This window comes from Plodia interpunctella, chromosome 8, assembly GCF_027563975.2.
Source record: "Plodia interpunctella isolate USDA-ARS_2022_Savannah chromosome 8, ilPloInte3.2, whole genome shotgun sequence".
Lineage (NCBI taxonomy): Eukaryota > Metazoa > Arthropoda > Insecta > Lepidoptera > Pyralidae > Plodia > Plodia interpunctella.
Genome location: NC_071301.1, coordinates 4,821,892 through 4,841,188, shown reverse-complemented (window position 1 = coordinate 4,841,188; position 19,297 = coordinate 4,821,892). Strand labels below are relative to the sequence as shown.

The 19,297-nt window shown below is 33.9% G+C and overlaps 1 protein-coding gene across 1 annotated transcript in view; it reads left to right on the top strand.

Moving 5' to 3' along the window:
• Positions 1-943: 943 nt before the first annotated feature.
• Dcr-2 (Dicer-2) overlaps positions 944-19,297 on the top strand; it is a 35,667-nt gene continuing 17,313 nt past the window's right edge. The window contains exons 1-27 of the mRNA XM_053748330.1: positions 944-1,099; positions 1,620-1,734; positions 2,188-2,315; positions 3,853-3,966; positions 4,932-5,109; positions 5,859-5,982; positions 6,999-7,191; positions 8,349-8,527; positions 9,373-9,509; positions 9,818-10,058; positions 10,410-10,528; positions 10,930-11,042; positions 11,388-11,493; positions 12,266-12,450; positions 12,766-12,881; positions 13,220-13,349; positions 13,908-14,194; positions 14,599-14,776; positions 15,119-15,210; positions 15,345-15,483; positions 15,926-16,140; positions 16,389-16,471; positions 16,754-16,853; positions 17,255-17,366; positions 17,739-17,914; positions 18,214-18,450; positions 18,970-19,105. Of these exons, the coding sequence (XP_053604305.1) occupies positions 1,629-1,734; positions 2,188-2,315; positions 3,853-3,966; positions 4,932-5,109; positions 5,859-5,982; positions 6,999-7,191; positions 8,349-8,527; positions 9,373-9,509; positions 9,818-10,058; positions 10,410-10,528; positions 10,930-11,042; positions 11,388-11,493; positions 12,266-12,450; positions 12,766-12,881; positions 13,220-13,349; positions 13,908-14,194; positions 14,599-14,776; positions 15,119-15,210; positions 15,345-15,483; positions 15,926-16,140; positions 16,389-16,471; positions 16,754-16,853; positions 17,255-17,366; positions 17,739-17,914; positions 18,214-18,450; positions 18,970-19,105 (3,924 nt within the window). The 5' untranslated portion in view covers positions 944-1,099; positions 1,620-1,628. The remainder of the gene's footprint in view (positions 1,100-1,619; positions 1,735-2,187; positions 2,316-3,852; positions 3,967-4,931; positions 5,110-5,858; positions 5,983-6,998; positions 7,192-8,348; positions 8,528-9,372; positions 9,510-9,817; positions 10,059-10,409; positions 10,529-10,929; positions 11,043-11,387; positions 11,494-12,265; positions 12,451-12,765; positions 12,882-13,219; positions 13,350-13,907; positions 14,195-14,598; positions 14,777-15,118; positions 15,211-15,344; positions 15,484-15,925; positions 16,141-16,388; positions 16,472-16,753; positions 16,854-17,254; positions 17,367-17,738; positions 17,915-18,213; positions 18,451-18,969; positions 19,106-19,297) is intronic.

Here is a 19,297-nt window from a genome sequence, read left to right as displayed (position 1 = left end):
GCCGGGGAGGTCCGTTAAAGCATGTTAAGACAATGAACTGCTCTTCATCGAATGCGTGCGATTCATTTTCAAAAATGCTGACTTAGTTTTTGTTACCGAATCCATCAATGTGAATTTATATCTATTTGGACATTCTACTATTATAACGTCGCATAAAATGTATAATGTTTGACATTATGAGCCATGTGTTTTAATGTTAATAATGTAATTAAAAATAAAAGCATTTTACACTTGATTTGTAATTCAGTATGTATAAATTGGAACGTTATATTCATGTGTTACCACTTTATCATATTTTCCAAACATTGTGGTAAAGTAAAGGTGAATCAAGTAGGTACATTCCGTTTTTTCCCTGAATGTATAAGCAAAATGTAAGACTAGAGTCTGGAACTAAGTACTGTAATACAACAGTACTGGAAGGTACTCTCAAGAACTTGAACCAAAGTACATGTATTGCAATCAGTATAATCTGTATTCAAATTCTAATAATCATTATTGAACAAATTATTACTTGTGCTCATACTACATTCTTATCACACTCTGTATGCCTATTATACTTGCATTTTAAACTTATCTAAAACCGCACTCTGAAAATGAAATACATGGCTAGCGCCAGCTATCAAAAATTAAAAAAATGGCATGCGGCACACACAACATCTAGTCACTAGAATATCACTAGATTGTAGTGATATGCCGTTCTGAAATATACGAAAAGTGGAAACTATCAAGAAATATTCTTTTATATCCCCCAGAATTCTTTTCAGATCGTCCCCGTGACATTTCCGATAAGAATTTCTCTTGGAAATTTAGATTGAAGTGTCCAGGAAGGAAATTACCGGGAAGACAATGATAATTTATCGGCGGCACATTATTATTTAAGGCTTAAAACAAATGTGGAAAGTGGAAATTATAACTTTGACAGGGAAACCCTAAAACAATGTCTTATAATCCTGTCAGTGTCAGTCAGTACAGTCTGTTTAACTAGGTGTGTTTTCCTTTTTTTCATTAAAATGTTGTGTTAGGTACCTAGTATTTTCTATGGTTTATATTTTATTGAGGTGAGGGAGGAAATTGTATTTCAACTGGTTCTTCTTGTCAGGTTTGTAGTTTTCAAATATTTGTAATGAAATAAATATAAGGGTTTTTGAGCGAATGTAGTTATATGTAAATTCATTATTACTACATAGTACTAATGGTTTCTACTTTTTAAAAGTTTGTGACCAATATAATTTTAATGGATGGACTGAAAACTAGTAACATACTTAGTTCTTAATAAAATATTAACACTTTCTTCTATTCTTCTGTATTAATTACCAACATATCCAAACCACTTATTTAAATATATGTAATAACTGTATGTATTGTGCAAGTCAATTATGAAAGTTACTGTTACCTACCTATGTGTTTTTATTACAAATGCACCTCTTTGGGGTTTGATTGAATTCCACTTCAAATATATCCTGTCACTTCAAATATAATATTTATGTACATGACATGTAATATTTATATACATAGTTAGGACAAGACATATATACATGCACATACATAGATTTATATACATGAAAGCATAAAATATTTATTTCTAGCTTTAGTCCCCGGGCTTCTTTTTTTTGTTTTAGTTAATAAAAATGGAGGTGGATTCTAATGAAGTTGAGCAATTAAAGTCTAGACCATACCAAACGGAGCTGGAAGAGATAGCTATCAAGCAAAACACAATTATTCATTTACCCACTGGTAATCTATGACAATATTTATTTAAATTACAATAATGTCATGAGCTTCTTTCATTCCACTTTTAAGAATCACAAAGTTGTCACTGTTTACTTAAAATGTAATGGGTCTTCAGTCAGTCAGTCTTTTTTCTTCAATAAATATGTCTTGCATGTTGTCTAAAACCAACACAGCAAACTTCATCAGCGATCAGGTGGTCTATAATTGGAATAGATTACTTAAAAAAATGGTTTCTGAACCATCAATTTGCCATCAATAAATCTTTTAAAATAAACTTGACAAGTGGTTAGAATGTGTCATTGTTCTTTAAAAATGGAATTAAAATAGTGATAAATTATTATTAGTGAAGTGACTTTATAAAGTAATTATTGAACTGTGAATGCTGCTTGATATAGATGCATCAGCTGCAGGAGCTGCTTGTCTAATTATTCAATAAATAAATTATCTTCTTTACAGGATCAGGCAAGACTCTAATAGCTATACAGCTTATCAAAAGGTGCAGAGGTGCTTTACAAGACCCTTGGGGCCAAGGGGGAAAACGGACTTTTTTTTTAGTCAATAATGTTCCTTTGGTTGATCAACAGGTAAGACTTGCGCACACACATTTTTTTTTTTCCTAATATACCCAAAAGTATACTTTTCATCAAATTTTGGAATAGCCCCAACAGCTGTATACAATGTTGCAATAATAGAAACCAAAATTATTTTATTGTTTATATTATTTTTCTGAGCAAGCAAACCAGATGTCTACAAGCATACATAGGTAGGTACAGATTCATTGTTACCAAAAGTAATATTATACATACTACATGAAATATGATCTAAGTACCTGGGTGCTATTGAGGTCTATTAAAATTATTAATACTATTGTAAATTATTGAGAGGAATATGTTTCACACATGCCTATGATATACCTACCTAAATAGGAGTAAGCATAGGTAGGTACTTTCTCTCTCTCTTCCTCTCGTGTCCCTGGTTCCATTCTCGGCTGTATCAGCCGAAACCTGAGGTACCTATGTGTGCATAAAGAATTTTTTTTTTTAGCTTTAATTATATATTTTTTGATTTTACAAATAAATTGTATACTAACTATTCTGTTCTATTATTTTTGTTTTGAAAATTCTCTTCGGCCTTGTACGACATCCACGGGAGGTTATGGAGCGCTTCGATCCTAGGGACCCCACAAGTTTTCTTCCACACCACACCATTCGGAAGCATACTTTATGCCAATGAAATCCCATCTGTACATTATTTTCACTTGGTATACTGTACTTACTACTCCATAAGTAGCAGTACTATAAACAGCATTCATTGTTATCGAAATGCAACTTTGTATAATCTTAGTCATTTCCGATCTTACTAGTTGTTAACTTGTTTGCGTGAAAAGATTTTTACAACGCGCGCGTTATGTCCCTGCGCATGGGCCACATACCTATTGTTTAAAAAAGTTTTAGAATGTTACGCCTGTCCTACATACACTTCACCCATTATTGTCTTTTGACATACATTATTATTTCTCAGCCGCAGTTGATTCTTATTGTTACATATTATAAAACAAAGTCTTCTGCCGCTTCTGTTTGTCTGTCTCCAAACTCAAAAATCACTGCACAGATTTTGATGCGGTTTTCACCATTAGATAGAGTGATTTCCGGGGAAGGTTTAAGTGTATTTTTTATTATGTTTTTACAGACAGGCCACTAGTACGAGTATATATAATATATACGACAGTATATTATAATATATACGACAAGCTATAGGTACCAAGGTCCATACGGCTACGTTTATACAATATGTTCAAAAACCATGTCCGGTCTGCGAAGGTCATGATGGGAAGTATATGTAGATTCTATGCATCGGTATCTTGCCAGAGAATAATACAATAATAAATAAAGTTTGCGATATTTTAGGCGTAAAGTGAACTTGCATTTCAATGCTTCATGCATAAGGACGTTATGAATTGACTCTACATGCATTTTTTCATTGGAACACACGTTAAAAATAACTATCACTACATAGTATAAAACCAAGTCGCCCTCCGCCTATGTTTGTTTTATGTTTCTGTTTATGAATAAGTTTAATTGATTTTATTTTTGTATTTATATAAGTATATTTTTGTTTCAGAGAAAGGCAATTCAAAAAATATGTCCGGTAGAAGGTGTGGGCGCCTACAGCAGCGAAGACAGAGTTGATTATTGGGATAAAAATAAATGGGACGAAGAACTATCAAAAAATCAGGTATGTAATTCAATTTTCTATAAATGATAACGAAAATTACTTCCAGAACACGTGTATACTTGACACTATTTATACACGTGCTTAGGAATATATAAGTTACAACATATTTTTGGTGTTTAAAAAATACAAAGTCAGTGGTGTCTGCTATAAATAACCGTTGTCCTTTTTTTCAAATATAAAATTACGAACGCAAGTGTAGGAACAACCTATGGTGCAAAAGGTCTAATGGCGTTTTAATTATATTTGTTACATTTTTATCGATATTACTATTCAAAAACAAAGTCTCGAAATAGTCGACAGCAAAATATTATTTGGTTTAGTGCGGCAATCGGTATTATGAGCGCCACGATAAAACCTGGCCTAGTTTCATATTTCAATACCTGTATATTGCGTGAGTATTAATAGAGATAGTAGATTGTTATCCAAAGTTCAAAAGGAATTTATTCTCATAAGAGGTTTATAAACTATATCCGCGTTGGAATTGATGACTTTCAACCGTGGCAATCACTCTACTTTTTATTCTGAATATAAGGAAAGTAAAAAATAATAAATTTTCATAAAATATCTTTTATAAAGCGGAGATTTTGCGATACATTTAACAAAATTGCATATTATACTTTATTTCGATTTTAAGAATGGTATAGGGGACTACAGGACGTCTTGCTAATATATTTTTTTTACTGGCTGTTTAGAAACTCACAAGACACCGGCACTTCTTTTTTGTTCGTATTTTTTTTCTTAGTAATGTCAAATTGTTCGAGGGGTCGCCCACTTATCCCATTAATTATATTTTAAAGTTTACTTCCCGCCCATATTACTATGAGTTTTTGGCTATAGATTTCTTTGGATCAGCTATATTAGTATTAATGTAAATTGTCATAGTTGATTGTAATAGTCGGCAGTACTATTTGGTATCCGAAATGACTATGAAGCTAACTCATCTAATTCGTCGTATCAAATTTCAGGTGATAGTAATGACATGTCAAATCTTAAGCGACATGATCACACACGGCTACATAAGAATACAAGATATAAATCTACTGATTTTCGACGAGTGCCATCACGCAGTGGAAGACCACCCTATGAGAGTAGTGATGAAACATTTTGAGTCCTGTCCTCCCTATCGACAGCCACGGGTACTTGGTGGGTAGTATATTTACAAATGTATTGCGGAACTACTATGTTGGTCTAGAAGCAAAAGAAAGACATAAAATATGTCAGCTTCTCGTCCCAGCGACGTTGTATATTACAATTTCAATGCTGACTTTGAAATTGTGACACTTCCACAATGCAAAATGTAGAAGATACGTACACCTTGCTATCATTTTTCTAATGAAAGTTGTGTGTCTATGCGCGGGGCTGAGGTAAAATATTGAGAAAGGGTACCCCTTTCATAAGTTAATACATCAAGGGCCTTACCATCATCTCTTAACGCGATCCACTTTGCGACCTAAACTGTATCGCAAATTTGTACCATCAACTTTATTTTTAGTAAGAATGCGATTCATTTTAGGTTCCTAAATTTAATGGAGTTGCATTGGAATCGTTATGCAAACGTTGATGGTAGGCCTACATACAAGGTCCTCTATATTTGGTCCGTTGATTCTTCCCATAGGCGATTGGATAGTAACCTGTCATTATTTCTGAATAACCACCAATAAGTCTTCGACTTAGACTTCAAAGTCAATGTTTCTGTAAATGTAAAATCAAATATATAAAAACCCAACCAAATTACTATATGGCATTATTGACATACAAAAAAAGCAATTTTAAAAAAGGAATAATTTAAATAAATCGACAAAGATTGTTTTACTTATCAAGTTTCTTATAAAATCCGTAAAAGGATATTATCCAATCACTACTTAAATATTAATCACGATTATTATTTTCAGGGTTGACAGCTACTTTATTAAACGCAAATGTAAATCTGCCCAACGTCCCTAACTCGCTTCGTGATTTAGAGACTACGTTCCATGCCACCATTGCGACGGTCAACGAACTAGGAGAAGTTCTTACGTAACTATAATTTTTTCTTTATCATTACTAACGACCTGGCCCTGCTTTCCACGGGGCCATTTATATATATAATAAACTTTAGGGAATAAATTATCAATATAACTGCATCAAAATCCGTTTCGTGTTTATAAGAAGAAGGCTTGAAGACATACAGCGGAGGGCAACTTTAAAGCAAAATATCAAACAGGCACCATGAGAGCACTATATTTTATTACTCGTTTGACAGAGAATAACATGGCAGCTTACATAATTTAAATATTACAAAACTAACGGATATAAAAACCAACCAGGATGTTACAGATAGCAAATACTAATATTATAAATGCGAAAGTAAGTTTGTTTGTTACCTCTTCACGCATTATCTACTGGACCTATTGTTATGAAATTTAGGTACACGGGTAGAAAATAACCTGGAATAACATGTACGGTACTTTTTATCCCTAAATTCCCATGGTAGAGAAGCCCCGGGGCGCAGCTAGTTATAAATAAAGGTGGAATACGACTTTGTAGTTAAAGTGAAGTAGTTATAGTATTAGTTACCAAGCAAATTTGATCATTCGAGCTAACCTTTGCAGCAGTGTGTCACATTTTTAATTAAAATTGTATTCTAGCTATTTATGTTGCACTGATTGGCAAAGCCTCTACTAGTGTGTTACAATGTTAATTTTTTTAAATCATTAGAGTAATAACCAGTAAGTATATAGATCGTTGTCTGCTGATCGCTCTGTCTAATAGACTTTACAACCTTTTTAAGTCTTAGGTAGTTAAATAAAAAAATGTAGGGACAAATCACACAGATTGCGTTAGCCCCAAAGTAAGTTCGATACTTGTGTTATGGGAGGATCTTAACTCAACGATGCTATATTTTGTAACATATACAAACATTCATCGAGATCCCGATCAATCGGAAAAAGACAATTTTTTTCCTACCTCGAACTCGGGAGTGTAGCAGTCTGGCATGATGTCCGTTATAGAGATCATGGATTAATAATATTCACATTGTTATATATTTCTAGTTACTCAACAAATCCAAAAGAAATGGTTCAATACTACCGAGCCCCTATACCCACCGCAGCCACTATGGAAGCTAAAGCAGTATTGTTAGACCTGAAAATGCAAGTAATTTCAGTCAAGTTACCGGTTGTTACTGACGCGCCTTTGGTAAAGTTGGAAGTTGGCCAGATCGACATCTCCAGGGACCCGAAAAAGGTAGAGCATTTTTATGTTTAACTAGCTGATGCCTACGACTTCGTTCGCGTGGCTGAACAATTTTTGGTATAATTATATTATATATAATTATTAGAGAAATTTAATTGTACAGACAGATGTAACGATACCCATACAGAAGATGCTTATCAAACTGAAAAAGTATATTTTCTATAGGTAGTTTCGATGAACTATTATCACTCTTCTTCAGGTGTTCCAGATCGTCGATTTTTATACCTCAACAGAAAATGCTCATCAGACTGAACAAATTTTATGAGAGCGTCATTTCTATGTTTCCTATAGTTTAGCTGTACCGTCATGGGTCTACATCAGGTGTTTCAGATCTTCGATTTTTATATCTCAATAGAAAATGCTCATCAGATTGAAAACTTTGGTTAAGGCGTAATTTCAATATTTCCTATAGTTTAGCTGTACCATCATTGTTCTCCATCTGGTGTTTCAGTTTTCAAAATAATTTATAACCTATACTATATGTTGCCCAGGCTTAATAGCTATATAACAAAAAAGTTTCATTCAAATCCGTCCAGTAGTTCCGAAGATTAGCATGTACAAACAGACAGATTTTTTTTTTCAAATTCTTACTCTGTTACTATAACTCTATCGCCTAATTTTTTCTACTGTTTTATTGTATGTACCTATTGATGTACAGGATTTTTTTCTACTGTTTTATTATATGTATTGACTACGCCAAACAAAGAATTCATTATTCAATGACTCATTTATGCATAAACTATTGAATATAAAAAATATACCTTTCAATTTTGAAAATTCATCTGCGATTTTACGGTCTCCTACTTATTGTTACCTATTAGCTGCTTAGGCTGTGATCCTTAGTCGGCTCGTACGACATCCATGGGAGGAGGTGGAGTGGTAATATTCTGGGCGGAATCACACTCTAAGCAACAAACATGCAAAAAGATTTCCATAAAATATACTGGTAGAATGAAACTTGGAAATTATTCCAGGTTTCTTGATTTGATTTATCATAGAGAGAAATGATAGGAAAGCCCGACCGGCTCAGCTACCCAAAGAGGATCTTGGCCTCCGATACTAGGTACCGCTCTTAAAGGCTGGCTGGCCATGGCCTTACAGTTCATATTTATTTTCTTTGTTAGCAACAAATGTGATATTTTTTACAGATTGTAAAAGCAGTTAAAAATATGATCACATGTATGATATCATTGATAGAAGATCTAGGAGTTTACGGAGGATCGTTGGGCATCGTAACTCACATTATATTGTTAGAGAGATTGAAAAGGAAGTCTTTGTGTAAGGAAGAAGAGATGTTATTCAAATTTGTCATCACGCACTGTGTCATGTAAATATACGCCTTTTTTATTTTATTTTTTTTTGCATCTCCAATACAGCCTATTGACTGTACTTTTACAGGTAATTCCGGCCATTATCACATTTTTTGTTATTTCTTTGATAAAATAAAACATTAGACCAAAGTAATAAACAATTTTATCTTCGTATATACATATGGGTTATTGTATATTCGTCACAAAGTTAATTCGTCACGAAAAACTGTATGTGTAAATTTGTCACACTTATAATTTTCTAATAAATATTAATTTTGATTATTGTAAATTCGCCACATCGTTATTTTCAGTACAGACAACGGAAAAAATCAAACAATAAGTAGAATAAAAAAGTTATTTATTTTTAATCAACATTATCAGTTTCAACAGTAGTTCTCAAGTAGCCGACTTGCCCACATTATAATTATAAATAAAAAAAGATAATTAAATCACAGTTATCATCATCATGTCTTAAAATTTTACCTTAGTACTTACTACCTGTAAGTACTTTCTTAATTTAAGATTTATTTTCACTCATTCCAAGCGCCATAATCTTTCGTAAGCTCATAAGTTTGCTTGCTATCGCTACTTCATGCAAAAAGTATGTAAAATGTGAAATTGTGACGAATTTACAGTATGGAGAGTACAAAAACGTGACGAATTAACTTTGTGACGAATATACAATAACCCATACATATCATGCATGATTTTTAAACTAAATTTGAAAAAAATCAGTTCGATTCCCCTTGAGTCCTGATTATTTACATGTATTTAAAACTAATAACTTTGCTATATAATCTTTTATTTTCATATATGTTAATGAATGTATGTATTTTGTGATATTGTAATTTTATTTAAACAGGGCTAGAGCAATCCTTTTAAAATCAATGGAGAAGGACACTGGATACGAGAAGATTGTTAATCATTCTTCAGAGAAAGTCTTACAGCTACTTAATATTATAAAAGAGTATAACCCTGCCACCGTCAATACACCCGGAGGTAAAGTGAGTTCTTTTGGAGCCACAACAATTTTTATAGTGCACATTTATTTAAACTTTATTACATTTGTGCAATTGTCGTAATAAAAAAGATATATTTATATTTATTAAAGTTTGTAATGAAAAACAATTAACATTTCCGAAGATAATAACTAAAGTAAAAAGTAAAACCAAAATAATAATATACAATATATAAAATAATCTGTATATTGCGACATTATTGCGATGTTCATTACAAATCATTGCATATTAAATCTATGATTTGATTATTATGTATTTATTATATTATTGTATTTGCCCCTGTTTCAGTGACTTTAAGAATAAACAGTGTAAAGAAGCCGTTATCTGGAATAATATTCACTCAACAAAGGTTCATGGCAAAACTTTTATATAACCTCCTGAAAAATGTCTCGGAGGTTAACCCTAAGGAATTTGGCTTTCTTAAACACGATTTTATTGTAGGGTTCAATGTAAACCCTTTTAAGAATACAAGGGAACAACACTATCAGAAGAAGACAAGTCAGAAAGCATTACTTAAATTCAAACACAAGTAAGTGACTGGGAAATAATTATTTGATTTTACGTTTTACATGCCTTTGTTAATATGAAAGCAATTACATAATATTTTGTTAACATACATTTATAAATCAATGGTGTTTCAATATTATATAGTAAGTGTAAAAAAATTGTACTTCGAATTAATGTCATTGAGAAATTTAGAATAATATTGAATGTCAGCTCCACACTGTTTTTCATTGCGGCAATTAAAATCACTCATATTAACTACGCAATGTTCAAGCATTCGCGTCGGCAAGTTTATCACCACATTATAATCCATTGTTCGTTTATATTAACTCACTTTCACACTGCATTCTTTGTAACTGAATAATCTTTTCACTAGGGACCTTAACTGCCTTATTTCAACAAGCGTGATAGAGGAAGGGGTAGACATTCCGCAGTGTATGTTGGTAGTGAGGTTTGACCCACCACTCGAATACAGATCATACATTCAGAGCAAAGGTGTGTATTTCGTGATCCTAATTTTTTATACATATTTTACACACATTCAGACACATAATTCCTATGGGCTAACTACGTATTTCCACAATGTTGTATTTGCTGGACACTATTCTAGTCGCTGCGTCTTACGGTGGCACTTTGCATATGTCGGCGTATTCTTGCTGCAATCGACGTACACTTCTTAGTTTTGTATCATGTCAACGCATAGCTCACATTTAAACTTAGCAATGTACGCCAAATATAACGTCAAATACGCAAAATTGTGGTATTTCAAAATCGCTATTAGTCATTCTTCATCCGCATCATATATCGATACATAACACATTAACATTTTACAATACTATAATATTCTATATAATTGTATTGTTTTTCTCTTGTTAATCACTTCTTTGTGGTTACAGGTCGCGCCAGAAGTGCTGAATCGACATACGTGATATTAGTTGACGAAACTAATAGGTCTAAATTTGAAAATCTCTACATGGCTTTTCAAAAAACTGAACGGTTAATCCAAAATGTTAGTATTATTTTTACCTAAATTTAAATCGTCACTTCCAATCTTTACAGTTTCACATACAAATGTTATAGCTTCAGTAGTATAATTTACGATTTCAATTTATAGTGAATCTTCAAAGTTGTTGTCTTATTTTTGTGGAGTATGTTATTGCTAACACTGGTAATTTAATAAACTCGCCATGCAACGTCTGACAGACTGAGTTTTACGACTACTTACTGCCATCTAGTGGTAAGTAGTCTCATATACACTAGTGAACTAAACAATAGACCAGTCTGCAGGTTTCCTAACGATTTTATCCTTCACCGGATACTAGATTTTTTATGAATAATTATGCCTACATTACAGATATTAGTAGGCAAAAGTGAAAGTAGAGTAGCACCTACAGAGCAAGAACTACAATCTAATTTGTATGAAGACGACGATATTCCCCCATATGTTACCATGCATGGCAGTAAGTATGTTATTATATTGTTATTTATCATTTAAGAAACCGATCTAGACGTCTTAGGAATTTGCCTCCAGGTTTTAAGGTATGAATTATGAACCTGCCCCATTATTATATCTACAGTGTCTTATCTAAGCGTTTTTGGTTGTGATTTCTTACTTACTTGATACGCGTCGGAGCCCAGTCCAGGCTCAACTTTCTTGCTTTTCTTCTCTACTCCGCACGGTCTTTGGCATTCTTAGTTGTCAGACGATTAGCTAAAAAATGCAATGTACTATTCACCAAAGTTTTTTTTATATTACTAAACAGGCAAACAGTGCAGCCCACCTGATGGGAAGTGGTCACCGCAACCTATAGACAAATTGCCTGCAACACCAGGGTTGACACACGCATATTTCTGGCCCTGAATCAAATATTTTCACACCCTTTTTGAAGTACTTCATATTAACTCCACACTATAGTATGGTCTCTAGCGAAAACCAAGTGATATCAAATTTCTCTTTCATCTTTACGTGTTCCCGGTTGCACCCACGGCTGTGGGCCCCGAAGAACAGGGTCCGCGTAAAAAATATGCCTTTAAAATAAATTTTAAAGGAATATTTTTTGCGCGGCAGGCACATTTCTTTTTAAGATCCGGGAATGTAGTTGTTGCATACAGCTGCCACGGCTATGTATCCTTATCCACTGGAGGACGTCGTAACAGGCGACTAAGGGATATATAACCTAGGGCGGAATCACAAAACATCACTGATATAAAATCAACTGTTATTATTTCTAGACACTCTTTCGGCCACGTCAGCTATATCACTTCTAAACAGATACTGTTCGATGCTGCCACACGACCAGTTCACTGTAATCACACCAATGTGGATCCAGGAGAACGTGGAGGGGAAACTGGGCGAAAAGTTGACAGTAGTCACAATTATCATGCCACTCGCCTGTCCTGTCAGGGAGTCTATAAAGGTTTGTAATACGCCAAACAGAAAATAAATAAAAAACATGCAATTGAGACACGCAGGCTCTTAGCAAAGCCAACCTATGGGCTAGTGTAAAAAGATAAAGCATTTCCATACAACTCCCCGGTCCATCACATACGAAGCGGCTCATGGGACGTTGTAATACCAGCCATACGTAATAACTTTTGTCAATTGGATAAATAACCAGATGACAAAAATACCAGTTTTAGACCCTTTTTGATAGTGTAGTTGATAAATTGTACAACTAGGATGTCTCTAAAATGTTAATATCTCTTTCTGATATGGTTTAATGAACTTCCAGGGCGACCCACAACCAAATTTGAAAAGTGCTAAACGATCAGCAGCGTTAAAGGCTTGCATTCGACTGCACCAAGAAGGGGAATTAGATGAAATAAGTTTATTACCGAAACAGTATGGGTGAGCACGTTTATACTGTACTATTTAGTTTTCCATTTCAATGTATACGAAATTTCAAGAAGATTGTTTTAGTAGATAAGAAGAGGTAACAAATTATAATATTAGTACTTGAGTCTAGGCTTTGTTCGTAATTTCGTTTGCGTAGAATTAATATTTGTTTTATTTTGTAACGAATTAAGTCTTACATTAAGTGGTTGGATTTTTAATGAAATTTGGCATAGAGATAGACTAAGAAATATATTAGAGCAATAACGCTCCATGAAATTAAACACGAATAATGAAATGGTCTATGGAAATAATTGTATAGAAAGGAGTACGATAGACCTGTATAATTTTAGAATGGTGAATTTCGACCAATCAGAAATAAAGAGCTGTTTCCCTAATTGGCCCTGGGATACTGAAGAAGAGGTCCTGGAAGATGTTCCGAAGGCGGGCACTAAGAAGCGAATGCGGAAGCATCCAAAAGTTGTAAGTAATACTTTTTAAATCATAATCATTTATTTCGTAAATGTAACCGTCGGCGTCGTTTAAAAGTATAGTAATAATAGAAGGATAGGAAAAAAGTTTTAGAAAGCAGTACTAATCTTCAAAATAGATTAAACGTTAAAAGAAACTGATCGTTCCGGAAGGGTTTATGGGTTAAGGGTTTTTTGCATCATGTTTAGAGTTTCTAACGTTAAACTTGAATAAACCTGATATTTCATACTAGTTTCGCCCGTAGTATAAAACGTATGAAACTAAATATATTATTCGGAAATTACACTTCACAGGCTTCACGTGAAATTTGGTACCAAAATATTTATGAGAATGATTTTTTTTTATTCTTAACATACATACATTCTCCTTGAATGTTATCAAATTCTACAGAAATCCGCCCAATAGTTTTTGGCTAAAGGCTTAGTAAACATTCTCCTGTTGCAGTTTCACTGATTTCAATTTTTTCTTCGATCATATGCTTCATAAAACTCGTCGTGTTATATAAGGCGGCCAAACATCCCATATAACAGATTTTTCATATTATTTCAGTTCCCAACATGTCTCAAAGGACCATCGAATTGGACATCAGGGCTACAGAATTTCCATCTTCACATTATCCAAATGAAAACTGCTTTCCCAGAGCCCAAGGATTCCCGCGAGAGGGCGTTGTATGGATTGTTACAGAGCAACAGAGGGTTTGGTTTTCTTACCACAGAGAAACTGCCTAAGCTGTGCAGTTTCCCCATGTTCCTCACTGTGGGAGAAGTCACTACTAACATTGAAGTGAATTATGCAGTTGTGCCGCTTTCAGTGCCTCTATTCCAATTAATAAAACGGTAAGTACACCTTGTGGGATTTTTTTGTGTGTGAATAAAAAAATAAAAATAGTGTTATCCATTATAATAATATTTATTAGTTGTATAGATTAATATTATAGAAAGATAGCCGACATCGCTGCCACTCGGCAAAATTATGTTCATTGGAATGTGATCTTTAGACCATCCACGGAAGATATATTTCACATTGAATACAAGTCAGCGGACTCTCTACTAGCTCTGTCATAACTGTGTTGCTAATGTAAAATCAGTTTACAGTAAACGCTCTAAAGCTCACTATAGGTTATTTTTTTGAATAAGAGCAGTGTTGTATAAGTTTGCTATGATTTTCAAACTTTACCTTGGAACACCATATCAAATATTGACTGATTTGTGCAAAAATGGAATTTTGTCATTTCTTCTAGCTTCCATTTCCTCGTGTTCGACCAAGTACTAGGCATAGCTAAAAAGTTCCTAGTATTCGACGGCACAGAAAATTGTATGTACTTCGTGCCTACAAAGTTTAATGGAGACTACGACATCGATTGGGACATAATGAAAACTCACACGCACATACCACCTATCACAGTTCCGACAATTCAGGTGATTATGTTATTTATTTTATCTATACTCATACATATATCCATAATACCTTTTCATACATATTTTATATATATGAAATATATAATATGTATGAAAATTGTAATATAGTAAAGCAAAAGCAATGACATAATAATGCCATAACTATAGTTCGCTGTTCAAATAATTTATTGAAAGGCGCTGGTCAGATCAACAATTACTATATTCTTATTTCTATTCACATTTACTAGCTGCGGAGCCTAAATCTTGTATTACATAGAGTTATTTATGCATATTCTTCTTTACAAAATATTTTCCCTTGTGTGAAATCAAAGTTATTTGATGTTTTGTTGTGTTTGTTACCAGGAAAGAGTAGAAGCCACAAAATCAGTGTCACTGGAAACCCATAAGAATTGCGTTGTAACTCCGTGGTATAGGTCGTCTATTTGGCCTGACAGGTGAGTGACTATTTCACTAACTGTAGCCCGTGGCTTCACACTCTCATCTTTACTTCTTCGGCCGTCGAGCGTTAGAGCCCAGGGTCCGCTTTCCACATTTTCCGCTATATGATACAAAGTTTTTGTTGTTTTAGATACATAGTGTCAAATGTATTGGAGTACATGACGCCGATGTCGTTATTTGAAGCTCAGCCTTACGGCACGTATGCGAACTATTACAGCAGTCGGTACAATTTGGAAATCATGGGCCGGAAAGACCAACCAATGTTAGAGGTATGTACATTGCCAATTGCGTGTGTTTACAAATGGGCTGCAAAATATATAAGCCTTGAGTTCGATTCCCAGCGCGGGAAAATATTTGCATCATAAATATTGTGATCTTAAATCTTGTGATCATAAATATTTGTCTGCTGTTCTGTGTGTAGCGCCCGGTTCTAGGTTTGACTCCATCGTACCCACGATACAAATGAAAAAAATATTTATTGTACCAGAACTAAAAACCATAAAGGAACATTGGAAATCGATAACACCTGCAAACACATGTTAAAAATATGTCGCAGTTTTTTTTTTTAAATATGTTAAACTTTCACCTCCTTAAAAAAGCTTTTAAAATTACATTTCGTCCTATTGTTTCTCATAATTCATCGTCATTGTTAAAACGTTAGCGTAGTTTCGCCGTTGAGTGTTGTCCATAAAGAAATATTTTCCATTTCAGGTTCGAAACATAAGTTCGCGTATGAACTGCCTGCTACCCAGAGCGGCAACTATCAATGCCTTCACAGAAAAACAACAGAAGATAATTTCTGCTGTCCAAGGCGATGACAAACCGAACAGCTTCGCCGAAGCCTTCATACCAGAGTTTTGTATCAAGTATGACTTCCCTGGAGACTTGTGGTACAAGGCAATGATGCTTCCGAGCATTGTTCACAGGTTTGTATTCAGTGTGCGCGTACGCTTGACAGTGGCGACTTGACATTTTTATGAAATTTATTTTAAAACGCGCGAAATGTGTTGTCATTTACCACAATTTTATTTCTTTAGGAAAGTTCATAGTTTCATAAAAATTAATATCGTCCTGATGATGAACATTTAAAAAAAACACGAACATCACGGGACAATGAAAATCATTGCACAATATTATGCGCGCGCCTTTTTTAAATTAATATTTATTTTTTCAGAGTGCACATGTTATTAGTTGCCGATGAACTCAGGGCTAGTATTGCTAGAGACACCAAATTGGGTCAAGAGACACTTCTAGGATGTAAGTACCAAAGTGTGATATTAATTTTATAGATAGAATTCCTTTAAAACGTTTTTTTCTTCAATGGTTTTTACAAACGTAATGAGTTAGCACTACTAACAAAATGAGACTTTGTTATTTGAAAAAAAAAAAAATTTTAATCGTATGTGTTATTGCTAACATTGGTATTAGATTTGTCGTTCAAGTCAAACTTATTTGGCACGAGTAGGATTCGAACCTGGGACTTATCTTTATCAATTTTAATTAATCTTTAGGTAAAATACATCGATTTTTGTTCAACAGTTGAAGAGTGGAAGCCGATCGAAGTCCACTTACAAGTGGCGATCACAGCTTTACGAGCGCAGGCGGACGACACGCCAGCGCCAATCAATACCATAGATAGGTACTGAATTTTTTAAAGTATATACGTAGTAAATATGTTTGATGGATGTTTTTTCATTATTATTATTAATAAAAGTATATTATGTGTTCCCCTGCTGGGCGAAGGTGTACCTTTTTAATAATTCCCTTTTTAGTAATTTCAAATATAGGGAGAAATAACATACTGCATTGCCCCCAAATCATCACCGCCCCAAGTGGACTATTATGATTATTTGCCAAGAAAATTCGTAGAACAATTTGAAACGTTTTTCTGTGAAGCATTTGATTTGGGACATGTATTAAAATATATTTGTAGTAAGTTTTATTGTTATTACCACCATAGCAGTTTTGTGTCCGCCAAAATGTTTCAAAATAGTTCCTCAGCAATTTATATCGTTATATCATTTACATTTCCCTTTTTAGGATAAACAATCCCATTGATGATACACAAAAGCCCCCGCTGAACATTTTGACCATGAAAGACACACTATATAAGCTTCTTATGAAGAATATCAACAAGGAATATTCCTGGGATGTAAGACATTTTATGACTTTATTTTTATTTATAGTGTGTTATTTATTCATCATATAACATGACAAAATATGATCATAATAAAATCATTCTGTTTTAAAGTATAATAAAAGATAAAAATGAGTAGAATACAGTAAAAACAACTATAACAAAACGTAATTTTCTAGGAAAATAGGCTATGTAGTGTTTAACTGTTTGCATAATTTTTTTTTGAAATATTTAGTTATATTAAACAATTCTAGCCCCACTTGGCTTATCTACACAGGCATTGGTAGACAGAATGGGGATAGTATAAGATTTGGCGTATTGAGCATTACCTCACATTTAGAAAGAAGGTGCATTAATAATTTATTTTGGAAATTTCACTTTTAACAGGAAAAAATGGAGCCTTTAGACATTGAACGCAATATAAACACCGTAACAGTAATGGATATCGAATGTTACGACGAGTTTGTGTCAGCGCCGGCCTTCCAAACCAAGACGGGCAATATGAAATCACCGCTGCGCATGCCCACTTCTACTAAGTCCGCCATATTGCCCCCACCGCTGAAGTAATTACATTTTTTTATCCTATTTATATATTGTTTCACACTAGAAAAATAATATTTTTTAATAATTAATCAATACTTCATCAAAAATATAGGTACTTCGCAGGGTATTCGATAGTTTGATATCACAGTATTACATTATTTTTTTCAATTTTAAACGTCATAGAATTATTGCTGTACAAGAAAGTTGATTTAAATAAAAGTAAATCCTTATGGTTCGTGCAACATTCGAAATTTTAAATCTTAACGTGTTCCGTTTGTAAACAGTATTCGAAATATTAAATTTGAATTTAATTTCACAGATACAACGACAGGATCGGTATTCTAGATCAGAAAATCACGCCTCGCGGACCAGAGTTACGCGACGTGTTAGCCGCTTTAACTGCAATTAAATCGCATGACACGTTCAATTTAGAACGTGTCGAGACCCTGGGGGATTCTTTCCTGAAGTTCGCGGCTAGCTTGTACCTTTATCACAAGTTCCCGTTACTACAAGAGGGACAGCTGACAAATATCAAGGGCAGACTCATAGGCAATAGGTAACGTTGGATTCCCAAGTTTATTTTATAATATAGACTTGAAAGTGAAAAATTCATAGAAATTCTCTCATCTGAGCGTGTTTCCGAAAGCGTTTATTGCCCTGGACTTGAAGCCCAGGGTCCAATTAAAAAAAAAACATGAACATTTGATGATTCGTCGGTGATTTCATGACAAGCCGTCTGCTTGATATCTAGCCTCATTGGGAAGCAGAAAAATATCAAAATTTTCTGTATGAAAGAAAAGACAAAAGTTATGACGGTGCGGAGGATGAGAGAATGTATGAGATGATGATGTGTATAGGACGCATGCTGACTTCCACATTAAAAAAAAAACAGTGCGAAAGTAGACCAAATACTTATAAGTATATTCAAAATATAAGTATATTCCATATTATATAAACGGGAAAGTAGACTAATCGTTCCGGAGGGAAAATTTGTGAGTTACTGTATGTAGCCATGGGCTGTTCTGTCTGAATAAATATTTTTTACTTTATTTAATAATCTTAACCAATTCCATAGGAACCTGTACTACGCCGGCGAACGAGTGAATTTGAGTGGTCGAATGAAAATCGAACAGTTCAGCCCGAAGAAGGACTTTCTGGTGCCAGGGTTCTTTGCGCCACTGAAGATACGGCAGTTCATAGAACAGGAACAGGTATGTTTTATTTTGGATATCTTGTCACATTTTTTTATTGTTTCATAAAAAAATTGCGTGATCTTGCATGCTTGCAAACTGAAATTGAGCCAAATTCTGTCGTCGAACAGTGTTTTTTTTTCTTCGTTCAAACCAAGGTAAATTAATTTTGCGTCATTATACACTGGTGAGGATTAATTAGTTCCTACACGT